This window comes from Falco punctatus (assembly GCF_963210335.1).
Source record: "Falco punctatus genome assembly, chromosome: 5".
Classification (NCBI taxonomy): Eukaryota; Metazoa; Chordata; class Aves; order Falconiformes; family Falconidae; genus Falco; species Falco punctatus.
Genome location: NC_137584.1, coordinates 38,617,931 through 38,630,120, shown reverse-complemented (window position 1 = coordinate 38,630,120; position 12,190 = coordinate 38,617,931). Strand labels below are relative to the sequence as shown.

The following is a 12,190-nucleotide window of genomic DNA, read 5'->3' as shown; positions in this document are numbered from 1 at the left end:
CACCCAAATAGTTTTAAACCCCCACTGTTTTTCTCTTCTCTGCAATTAAGCAACATTTGCCACGAGGAGCAGAAGGGCACAGAAGTTGCTATGTAAGGCATGTCAGACTGCTGTGATTATACTCTGGTAATAGTTTAAAGAGCTGCTTACTTATCTGTCAGATTTACAAAACTACTATTCTAGTCCATCTGGAAAGTGGATTGTGGAATTCTAGCAATTGTGCTAGTGCAGCTCTTTCTCACAGTTGTGGACTAGCATGTTCCTCTATGAAATGTGCATCTTCTGCTCAGTTCTAAGCACAAATATATATGAAATCAATCTGAAAAGGCACTGTGAAAACTGGCCCTGTAATAAAAAAGGAGGCTCTCTGCCATTTTTTCTACCTGTGATGGCAGTTAGGGAGGCTGGGTTTACTTGCCTATGGCTTTCTAGGCCTATAAGAAGTTCAGGTGAGAGTTTGGATCTTTCTCTTGACTTAATTAAGTGCATATGTTTTCTGTTGGCTGTTTTTTAATAATCTGAATGTGTTTTGAGATTCTTTCTTGTGGTCTTGCACTATACAGGCTCTAAAGCCTCGTGTGTTGGTGACTGCTGGAGATGGGCCTTAGACTTCATGATCCTTAATTACCGCTGTCACCTGGAACATTAGAAATTATAAATATTTCTTTGTGTGTGTGTGCCTGTGATACTAACTGTAAGTATTTTGTTTTTCTCTTAGGAAACTGTCCTTGTAAAGTGTAGTCGTCCTGGTCATACGTCAATAAACAAGACTTTTCAGTTTGAGAGGTGAGTAGTCCTGTGTACCCATCTGAATTGCTGGAAGATTTGTGTAGTGAAAGCTAATTCTTAGTAGGCATGTTAGATGTTAATGGAGTTTTTTTGGTTTGGGTTTTTTTTATGTGGTATTCATGTTCTTCCCAGGACAGAATAATACACTTCAGGATATAGATGATACCCTTGGTCTTCCCTCTCAGTGAAGACTACTGATACGCCCACGTTTGAAACCTCCGTAGAGACTTACTTGACCCTCTTCACAGTCTAAGTAGCTCTCACGATCCTTGCAGCATGTTGTGAGATAGCAAAGTATTAGCCACATTTTAAAAGTAAGGAAGTAATGTTTGCCTTTCAATACTTAAAAGGAGCTTATAAGAAACACGGGGGCAAACTTTTTAGTAGGGCCTGTTGTGATAGGACAAGGGGTAATGGTTTTAAACTAAAAGACAGTAGATTTAGATTAGATATAAGGAAAAAAAATTTTTACAGTGAGGGTGGTAAAACGCTGGAACAGGTTGCCCAGAGAGGTAGTAGATCCCCCATCCCTGCAACATTCAGGGTCAGGTTGGATGGGGCTCTGAGCAACCTGATCTAGTTGAAGGTGTTACTGCTCATTGCAGCGGGGTTGGACTAGTTGACCTTTAAAGGTCCCTTCTAACCCAAACTATTGTATGATTCTATGAATTGAGGTGGATTGCACAACTTCAGCGTTAGACATACAGCATGACTGAGCCAGAAACTGGACTGCAGACTTGTAAGACTTGATGTACAGCCATGCTACTTTTAACCTAGAGTTAAAATGGTCTGAGCATAGACAGTAGGGTAGTGCAATATAAATCAGTGCTCCACAAGGGAAGGGCTGTAGTGTGACTACTTTTCTTGTTAGATGCTCAAGAATCCATGTAGACAAGAGAGATTTTTTAATGCACCAGCTGTGATAAGGGTTTTAATTGGTGTTTGTGCCTTACAGGACAGCAGAGAGTCAGTCTACAAGACAGAAAACTGCAGGGGGTCAGGCTGAAAGGTGCCTTATGTTCTTTCAGAATGGAGCTGACCTCTGAGAACAGGAACAAAGAGATAAATGGGATAAAATGATGTCTCTGTAAATGAAAAAATACAAAATTTTGCCCCATACATTTTTCTAATGCATACTTTGCATGTATATGTTGCAGTGACTTCTTCAGTAGGCTCTACCTTGAACCGTGTTTCAAACCCCTCTGGAAACAGAACATGAGGACAATTTTATGGTTCCTTGCTTGAAGGCACAACTTGATTAAAACTCAAATGTATCCAACATGAATTATCTGTCCTGGTTTAAACTTAAGGTCTGAGCCTGTTTAGCCCAAACTGCTGGTTTGCTGGTTTGCTAAACATTGCCAGTCATTCGCTCTTCGCTTGAGGCATCCTTCTAAGATGCTGCCTTTTCTTACTCACAAAGACTGAGGACTGCTTTTCTGTAGGCCACCAAACAAGTGAAAATTCCTGAGATAATGCAGTTCTTGGGGAAGCTTTACTGACCCCATAGGTTATAGGACTCCTTTGATACAAGGCATATGAGATCTGTCAAGGTATATGGCCCCCATGCATGTCTGCTAAGCTACTCGAAATAATTCTTTTCACCCTCCAGCTATAGCTAACAGAGCCATACCAGCTCAAGTAAATGCAGAATAATACTGCAATTCAACTCTGTAGAGTAACACAGTTAATGGTATTGACATAGGACTCCAGAAGTGCTGTGACTCTGGACATGTGGTATAGATCCTGATAATCAGGAAAAGGGTTAAAAAAAATGTAACCCCCCCAGAGAATGCAGTTCTTGGGAATGTTTTTTTAGTGTCCCAGCACAGCTCTTTTTTATAAACAGAAGAGCATATGGTTCTTATGAACTCAAAAATGTTTATTTTTTTAGCAATGTTTTATGGAACTAATAAATGTCAAAATATTTGATTTCAGCTCAGGAACAAAATTCCAGCTTTCAGCATGTTATGCTTTTATAATTTTATTGGCGAATCAGTTAGCAAAATAAAAATCTCAGAATTTTCAAGGTGAAATTAACATTAATCACTACACAGGGACAAATCTGTCATCATTCTGGTAAAAATACACAGGCTTACAGAAAGAGATTCTCTGGATTTGCTGCATCTTTCATGGTCTCAGGTAGCTAATTAAGTGGGTGTCCATGCTTCAGTCAGTGCTGTGATTACAGTGTAGCACAAGCTATTTCAAGCAAACCTTAAACTACTTCATTTGGGTACTGGTAGCATTTGAACCACAGCAGCTAAGCAGAGGTAGTAAAACCCTTTTAGGAAGTTGAGTAAATATTTGGAGTAGTTACTGTAACGTGGAGCCCTGTGCCTTTCCTCCAAATGGCTACCAGAATCTGAACCTGACATAGCTATTAGCGATGGCTGTACTACTTTGCAGTGCAGACTACTAAGAGTGGTTGATTCTAGCCCTGATTGTGGTCGATAGCAATCTGTTTGCTTTATTAGACAGCAAAACCCATCAACAGCAAGTGAAGACAATATGAATGTTCTGGTCTTTAAAGTGCCTTTTTAAGTTGGGGTTTTTTTCTCATGTAGTAACTCTGATATTTTGATATGTTAAGAAAAAATACCATTTAAACACACACTGAGTTAGAGGCCTGGTTAGTTGAGATGGAGGACTTGGTGTTAATGAATATTTCATCAATTGCAGATGATAAATGAAGCAGAGAAAAGTGTTTGGAAGTGCTGTTGCTCTCTTATATTGACCTTGCAGATCTGATGTGCGATGTTTACTGAAGCACATGTGTGTATGCATGCAAAGCAAGGATGGAGTGTTGCTATTCAGTGCCTGTGTCCTCCCAGTATGAACTGTGCCACATCTCTGCATACTTGTTGGTTTCTCAGTGTAGTATGACAGCACATCAGTGGAATGGCAAGACAAGCAGTATTTGTCCATCAAGCCAGACAAGTGCTCGTTTCCTGATTAAAGAGAGTACATTTTTGTGCAACTTACAATTAGTCTGTAGAACACATTGCCACAGGATGTTACTTCAGGCCAAGAATTCAGCAAGATGCAAAAAGAAATTGAATGCTAATTCTAATAATATTTTTTTTAAACAGAAAATCAAATCATATTTCAGTTTTGAGGCCAGTTTACAGCTTTTAAGGATTAGGATGAGCCACAGAGATTAATTACTGTCTCCAGGCACTAGTGTTTCCTGCTCCTTCCTCTGGCTATTTTCATGAACAAAATGTTGACCTAAGTGGATTGGCTCTAATTTGGTATCTGTTTGTCAGTGATCCTGCTGTACAGTCTTATTTATGGAGAACATGAATACAAAGATCTACATTTGTACAGGTTATAGACTGTATTGGGCAGATCATGGTCAAATATGCAAAGAGGCTTGAGTAAATGCTAAAGAGCACACTATGTCTTCATTCAGTTAAACTTGCTGTATCATATACAAGCTGTGAGATACTGCTAAGTGAAGTGTACTAGAATACTGTATACACGGGGAAGTGACTATGCTTTGTAATGTTTACTGCTACCAAAATTCCTGGGTTTACTTAGTTGTTTTGCTATAAGCTATAAAGAACATACATCACTCATTGGAAAACAGAGCTAAGCAAACAAAAAGAAAATAACCCCACACAACAGAAGGATATCAGAAAGGGAATCTTCTTCCAAAGATAAACATTCATACCTCAAATACGCAAGTGTGGCTAATGACATTCTTGTTTTAGATTCTGTTCATCTTGTATAAACAGTGCTTGCTGTAGGCTGTAATCTTGGGGAGGATGATGTTTTTGCTGTGCTAGAGAAGGAATGAATGAGTTAGGATGTCCATGTTTTACAATCAGAATTTCCTCCCTTTGATAATTCCTGTTTTCAGGTCCTAATTTTATGTTGTATAAACTTGGTAGTTGAAAGGGTTGAAGCGAAAATTTCTTTGAAGACCCCGGTGTTAGCTTATTTTTCCTTGAATTTGAAAAACATATGCAGTTGTTTTAGCCATCATTATTTTGGCCCAGGGATTGTACTATTGCAGTTTTCTAAGAGGTGGAATAACTCGTTCAATTTAATTGTCTTTCATTCTGTTTAAAAATTAGTCTGAAATCCTCATCACAATGTAAAAGAAAGTTGTTGTCTGTTGTCCCCGTACCACGCAGTGAGCAGCGTTTATTTCAGAGTAGATCGTTCAGCAGGGGTGGAGTTGGAAATACTTTAGGCTAATGCTGCCCACAAAGACAGGGTATCTTTCAACATTACCCTCAGGGACCTTCTAATTTCTGCTCTGCCACTGACCCTTCTGGGACAAGTCCCGAGACAACTTTGCAGCCTCTGTACCTCTGGGTTTGTTTTTTCCCCAAACCTTATCTACATCTAAAGGGAAGTACAACCTGACCACTCCCTTCCTTAGCCTGACATAAAGGATACACAAGTAGCAGGGATATTTCACAGTCTGGTAGGTGGGAGAAGGCAACAGGCATCTGGGACAGCCTGGAAAAAGACACTGTCTGCCAGGGGCAGGCAGGAGGGTTAGGATGAACGCAGAGAGCCACAAGTGTACACCTGTGGGCGTTCCCTCTACCACAGGAAACAGCCACTTCCAAAAAGTCGGCGGGAACCTTGGAGTTCTAATTTTCAGTTCTCTGACATAGAAATGTCAGCAGATCACAAGTTTTATGTCACTAGCCTACATTTTCCCTGGTTTCTGTTCATGTACTGTTACAACATATATACTTTTTTCTTCAGTTAATCATTGTACTTTGCTCCTCAGAGTTTACAATGCTTCGGAGTCTCAAGACACAGTATTTGCAGATGTGGCCCCTTTGCTAACATCTCTCCTTGATGGGTAAGTTAAAACTGGGAGTAAGAAAGCTAAAGTGCAATAATATTCTGAAATCCATCGATTAAAAAAAAAAATTATTTACTAGTAGTGGTTCTGTCCAGTTTTATGGGTTTGCAGTTCCATTTTCCTGTTTGCTTTCTACTCTGCACCAAGTGAATGTTGTTTCCCCATATAAACAGTGAAAACACTATTTTCAAAATTTAGCAGAGCAGACAAATTTGGAAAAAAAAACCCCAAGTGTTTTTTTGTGTGTCTGGTCTCCTTCTGGCAAACAAGCATTTCTTGTAATGGAGGTTACTATCTTTTTCTTTGTGTTTTTGTAGGTTATGCTTTATAACTGTTTTTCAGTTGCAGACATGGTATGATACACCTTTTCCTACAGTGTGTTCATACATGAAAGGCCCGCCAGGGCCACTCTCTGATCATCTGCTCTGTTTTTGTCTATAGCATAGGCCATAAGAGGTCATATGATCAGTTCCTGGGTGAGCCAGAGCTGAGCATCCTCAGTCATAGCTTTAATGCTTCTTCAGGTGCTGGGGTTAAAACAGAATTCTGGTTTGAATACAGAACTGATCGGTAGCAAGCGCTAACAAATAATGTGATTACTTCTAGCCACTTAAGTTCGTGAAGTGTGATTTTTCATTTATAGCAGAGCCAACACTAAGCTACTCTTGCTAAGAAGCCTTGAAGTGCATATTGTTATAATCTTTGAGGCTTGAACTGAGATTTATACACAACTTCCTTACTGCTTCTTTCTCATTCCCGCTCCAATCCCACTCAGTTATAGATAGTTGTTGTAGAGCTGTCATGGACCTTTCCCTCCCTGTGGAGGTAAAGACGGTCCCTTTCCATCCACAGTGGCCTAGTTGAACAGTGGCAATCCTTCTTCCTGGCAGTCTGTGCACTGAAGTTTCCTTTTCTTAAAAGCAGCCTATGAGAGGTATGTCAGGATATTGGGAATATTGGGAAATCCTAAGCATCCCTTTACACATGCCACAGAGGGCCCCACAAGGGCTACCTGGGCTAAGGGAAGTCCTATATGGCATTATTCTAGTTTACCAAGGATGAGTAACCAGAGCTGAGCAACCTATGGACCACTAGGTTGGAGGAGTTTGAAGAAGTCTTTATAACCGTTGTTTTTTCCCTACTTTTCCTTTTGCAATGAACATAACTTTGCTTTGGCTCAGTATGTCACTTATGTATCATCAAACATACCTGATCTGTACCTTGATCCGCTGTACTTCACACTTGCTAATTTCCACATTGGGACAATCCTGTCCTAAATGCTAGCATTTTTATATTCAGTTAGGAGATGTTCTGTTATTGAAAAAAAGGCCTGTCTTGTTCTTCCAGAAGTGCCATTTAAACAGAAGCAGATTTTCAGGGAAGGCGAGGCTGTGCATACTCACCATGTTTCTCAGTGGCCTTCCCATTGTAAATGGGAAACGGACATACTTAGTCTGAACCTCGAACCTCTTTGCTGCTCCTGATTGTTTTAGTCTGGGCTCCAAAGTGGTCTGTAAACAACGTTAGCTTAAGTAGAAAGGAGCATTATGCTCCTTTTCTTTATTTGTTCTTTATTTTTCTTTCCTAATGAATTGTTTCATTTTTCAGTATAAATATACGGGAAGAAAGGATTGTTCCATATGCAAAACAGACAAAGTACAGCAGGCTTCAAAGTTTACAGTTAGCCATACAGGGCCAGCAAGGGAGTAAGATAACATTTCTTTACAGCATTGAAGAATCAAACTTGTTTATTTATTTTAAAGAATACATTTCTCCTCCTTTGATTTCCTTTAACAGTGTTCTCTCCTAGTGATAACTGTGCTATACTGAACACCCACAATTTTTAGGAGAGAAATGCTATGAAACCATTGGTATTCTAGCTTGATAGTAAGAGCTTTTCTAAACAAGAATATAACAAGCATAGTGGAGAAAGAGAGGTATCAGGGCACACAGGTGAATCACAGTCTGAAATTTTCAAGATTGCTCTATTTGAAACCCTTATGTTGGAACCAGAACACCAACAAAGTAAACTAAGTAAATGTAGACTAGTCTTCTGCTTGTCTTTTTTTGAATCACCCAGCAATTCGTTCTCTCCTGTGCTTATGTAGATACTATACTGTTTCCATAGGTCATCTGGGCTTACTGAAATACTGTTTTGGCTTTGGCAGAGAAGTTATCACTGATTGATACCCGATTTGTGTCCCTATCTTTCAGTGTTACAAGCACCTGTCTTCTTCTAATCATACCATTCGTATCTTGTCAGAACCGTTTTAACCATGATGCTTACTGTCTAACAAGTAACAATCAAGGAAAATTTGAATAGCTGGACTATATGAAAGTTTGAGAGACTTCTAAAAAGACTTTTGTTCTGGTTTTCCTAAGGAAAACTACAACTTTCAAACTTCTGGCTTTCTTTTTGGTTCCAAAGATCTTTTTGCTTTTGAAGTGTGACTAAAAGTCTCAATAAGCTACGGGCTGGCCAGGCAGTGTGTGTTAGGGGTGAATTGTGAAAACTGCTCATTGTTAACCTAGCTGAAAACTATCAATATTAGTGGGAGCTTTCCCACCGACATAAATACAAGTAGAGTTATGTCAGCACTGAATACTTGGAGAAATCCCTTGTTTCAGATTTACAGCCCTAATTTCTAGCACATTTCATTTTGCTGTAGTGCTCTTTATTTTCAGTTACAGTTATATCCTTCACTTCATCAAATCTATGATAGACTTCTATTTTATACTCTGCATCCTGAAATGTGGAGGGAGCTTACTATAGGTTCACTGACTGCAACTTTGACTTCACATCCCCACAGGGTTACCCAGGTATTTGCTTATACATTGCTTATCAGCCCATGTTTCTTTCTATCAAGAGAAAGCTTTCCAAATAATCCTCCAAAAATAATTGCTTCTAGGCATGTTTAATATGTGAAAAATCACTACAAATATATTTCTCTTCAGTGGCTGTGTTAAATATTTCATGACTTAAAACCATAAATTTAAAACAATTAGATGAGGGGTGTTCATTGAAATATGCTGGCATGTGCTTGAAACAACATTTTTGATATGAGGAAAAGCATCGGATAACCAAAAGCAGCTGTTCAGGTCTGCCCACAGAGGAGGTAGCTTAGGCAGTGAAATTTTACTCCCTGGCAGAACAGGAGCAAGCCCATTCTTGCAGCTCTCTAGTAGAACAGAAATTCTAGCATACTGCAAAGCACTCCTCATGTATGGAGATTCTGTTGTGTCTCTGAACAGACAAAATAGTCCAGGGAAGAAGCAGTCCTGTCAGCATAACTGCAGGTCTTCCAAGAGCTTTTGCTGGCACAGTTCTGTGGCCAACACCAATGTGCTGGCAGGTGCTGCAGAGCAGATGCAGCTGAGTAGAGACAAACCTTCAGCTGCACAGTGCAGTGTTGGTCCTCAATACAAAATGGTACTGTGGCTGGCTATGTTTGTATCTGCCCACTTGCTTTGCTTAAGATGTTGACTTAGATCCAACTACATTAGAAACACGCTTACTGGATAGGATTCATACATCTAAATCCAGATCCCTGTGGCACAGACACAGCACAGCACACAGCTGTGGCCTCTTTTATTATTATTTTTGGTGCAGAGAAACAGGCGTTGTCAGAGTTCTGTTCTTTAGATGTATTTTACATGTCTACTAAAGATGATGAATTGTATTTCATAGGTGCCTGTACCTCTGCGGTGACATTGTACATTTTCACCTCCTACAAGTCCATATCAGAGCAGTTCCTACCACCTTTATTCCAGAGTAGTCTTTGTGTGTATGCTTATACTGAGCTAATACATTTGGTTTAAAATTTGTGCCTCTTATTATTAGGGCTTGCTTATCTCTTCCAGTGACTGAGGGCTATGACTGATGAGCCTGCCTGAAAAAGACTACCAGAGCTGAAGAGTTCCCAGCTGTTAAGCTGTTCCTAGTTGTTAAGATATTAGTGCTGTGGTTTGCAGCGTAGCACTCTTAACGCAAATCAAACCCAGCGATGGTTTACTTTAAAATGCTGTATTGTAAACTGCAGTGGTTCAGGAGCTGATTAACAAGCAGCTCAGTAGTGCATGAACTGGCAACTGGGCAGACAGGAGGTCTAACCTCATCAGTCATTCCAAGCTAAACATCCCTTAAACTCTGCTTAAAAAATAAAATCTGTTTAGACAGTGTTATGAGCAGTACTTTAATTTCTGTCAGATTGTGAGGTCTCCAGAAAGAAATCTGCAGGGGCAGTGTATTTGGTTTTTGTTTCAGCTTGTGTTCCCAAACTGTTGTAGATTTGACTTGCCACCTAACAATCACATTTAGTAATGGTAAACCAAATGAAGCCTCTTTTAAATTTCAGGTACAATGTGTGTATCATGGCTTATGGGCAGACTGGAAGTGGGAAGACATACACGATGTTGGGACCACAGTTAGAGGAGAACTTTCCATTCTCCACAGAAGATGAATCAGAACTTGGAATTATTCCTCGAGCTACTCAAGAAGTGTTCAGGTAACAACTAAGTAAAGGCTCGTGTCAGTGGCAGTCACCTCAAATTTTACAGAAGGGATGAAATAATGTATGTTTGTAATGTACTTACTGTTACAGATTTCAGCTGCACAATGATTATTTATAGCTTCTCTGACTGCCATTCAATATTTGAGTTTTGATACAGATTTCTAGTTTTTTTCCTGCTTAGTCTGATTTGCTAAGAAAATGAGATTATGCAGTCTTGCTGTGTGCTATCTGTCTGTGCCTTTCAGACTCCTAATTTTGAAAATGTTTCAGGCATAGCTGTGGGAGTCCAAAGATAACTAAGTTCTTACAAGTCTTGTGAAAATTGACAATTGGAATAGATGAAGAGGATCCAGATCAGAACCCAGTCTCCAAGAACAACGATAGTAGAATTTTTAACCACAATCTGTTCTTGCTTTGAGAATTCTTAGATTTTTTTAGTTGAACCTAATGCATGATTTGAACTGATAACGCTGCTATGTTGTAATAGAAGAGCCATTAGAGGTTTTTCCAGCTAAACCTATTTCTTCTGGAGAAGGGTGTAAGGTAAATCCAAGGCGCAATTTTGTACCAGAATAAATGTCTTAACTGTAAATACTCTCCTGAATAGACAAGCCCTTAATTTATGGATTTTCTGAGGCTGTGGACAGATAAGCTCTTACAGGTCTAGCTGGGCAGTTCACCATCTCTGCCTGTTCATTGTGTGCACTCTGCCCGAGTATATCATACCTTGAGCTCTGAATGCAATAACGTCCACCAGGGAAATGGTATTAAAAAAACATGAGGAAGGAGGGAGGTTAATGGAGAAAACCAGTTTAAGCTGGCATAGCTGTTTGGAAATCCATATATTCTGATTATTCAGCTTAACATTAGCATGTGGATGAGACAAAGCCATGGCTGTGGATATTTAATAAGCACTTTTATCAGACTGTAATAAGGTTACAATTAAGGAATAGATCTTTATATACAGACTGTTCACTTGGGGTTTGATTTCAACATTTTTTGGCTTTTTTCTTCTTTTCTTTTTCTATTTTTATTCTCCAGGCTTATTTCTGAAAAGCCATCAGGAAGTTACTGGGTTGAGGTTTCTGTTGTTGAAGTGTATAATAATGAAATTTTTGATCTTCTGGCCAAAGACAGTTGTGGAAAAGTATTTGGCGTCAAACGCGATGTTGTCACAACCAGAGAAGGAAAGAGCGATGTTCCGTTGCTTACGCATGAGTAAGTACACAATTTAATCCTTACCATCCAATATATGCAATATATAGCTGTCACAAAACTGCATTATAGGCACCAGTTATCACTTTTGAACAATGAGTCCTTACCATATGCAGAAGAACAGTTTTCACTGTTTCCATTAGCTCAGTCTGTAAGACTTCAGCTGGCTGCAAATGTCAAAATACTTCCAGAAATAACAGTACAATTAGTTTGGGTTATACTTCTGTGTTAAGCACCTTCCACTCAGAATGCCTGAAGATAACTGTGTATTTTGTTATTGCTGAATCTATGGCATCTTGTCAGCTGTAGAAAAAGAAGGGTTAACCCAGACAGAAAGCGCTTGCCTTCAGTCTTACTAAATTATAAAATTTACAGATGATAATAGAAATGTATGTACTACTACTAAATTTTTAAGCAGCTGTACAGTGTTAGTTTTCCCTACATGCATTGGAGTTAAAAAATAAATAATTTAAAAAGAATAAGACTTTAAGTGATCTTACAGTATAAACAGCAATCTTACACTGCTTAGTATTCTGTTTTCATAACTGGAGGCATTAAAGTGGGAATTGATTTGCTGGCATTTCAACGTGTAGTTCTTGAAAATCCAGGTTTTTCAAACTAAAATCTAAGAAGTAGCTAAGCTTCTACCCATTCAGTTTTAAGATGTTTACCTTCCCAGCGTTGGTGTATAGTAAGTGTGATTCTTTACACATCTTGCAGTGCAGGGAGAGCTAAGGTATTTAAGGCTACAGCTATACTTATTTTAATGCCTTCTTATACTTACTAAGCATTACAAAGTCTTGTTGTAGTACACAAGGCAATGATTTTTGGTGTTACATATATG

The 12,190-nt window shown here is 39.1% G+C and overlaps 1 protein-coding gene across 4 annotated transcripts in view; it reads left to right on the top strand.

Annotated features, from left to right (window-relative positions):
- Positions 1-12,190, top strand: part of KIF25 (kinesin family member 25) — a 53,743-nt gene that overhangs the window by 24,947 nt on the left and 16,606 nt on the right. For all 4 annotated transcript variants that reach the window (XM_080388969.1, XM_080388967.1, XM_080388970.1 and 1 more), the window contains 4 exons: positions 719-786; positions 5,543-5,617; positions 9,976-10,125; positions 11,173-11,349. In XM_080388969.1, coding sequence (XP_080245095.1) covers positions 719-786; positions 5,543-5,617; positions 9,976-10,125; positions 11,173-11,349 — 470 coding nt within the window. The remainder of the gene's footprint in view (positions 1-718; positions 787-5,542; positions 5,618-9,975; positions 10,126-11,172; positions 11,350-12,190) is intronic.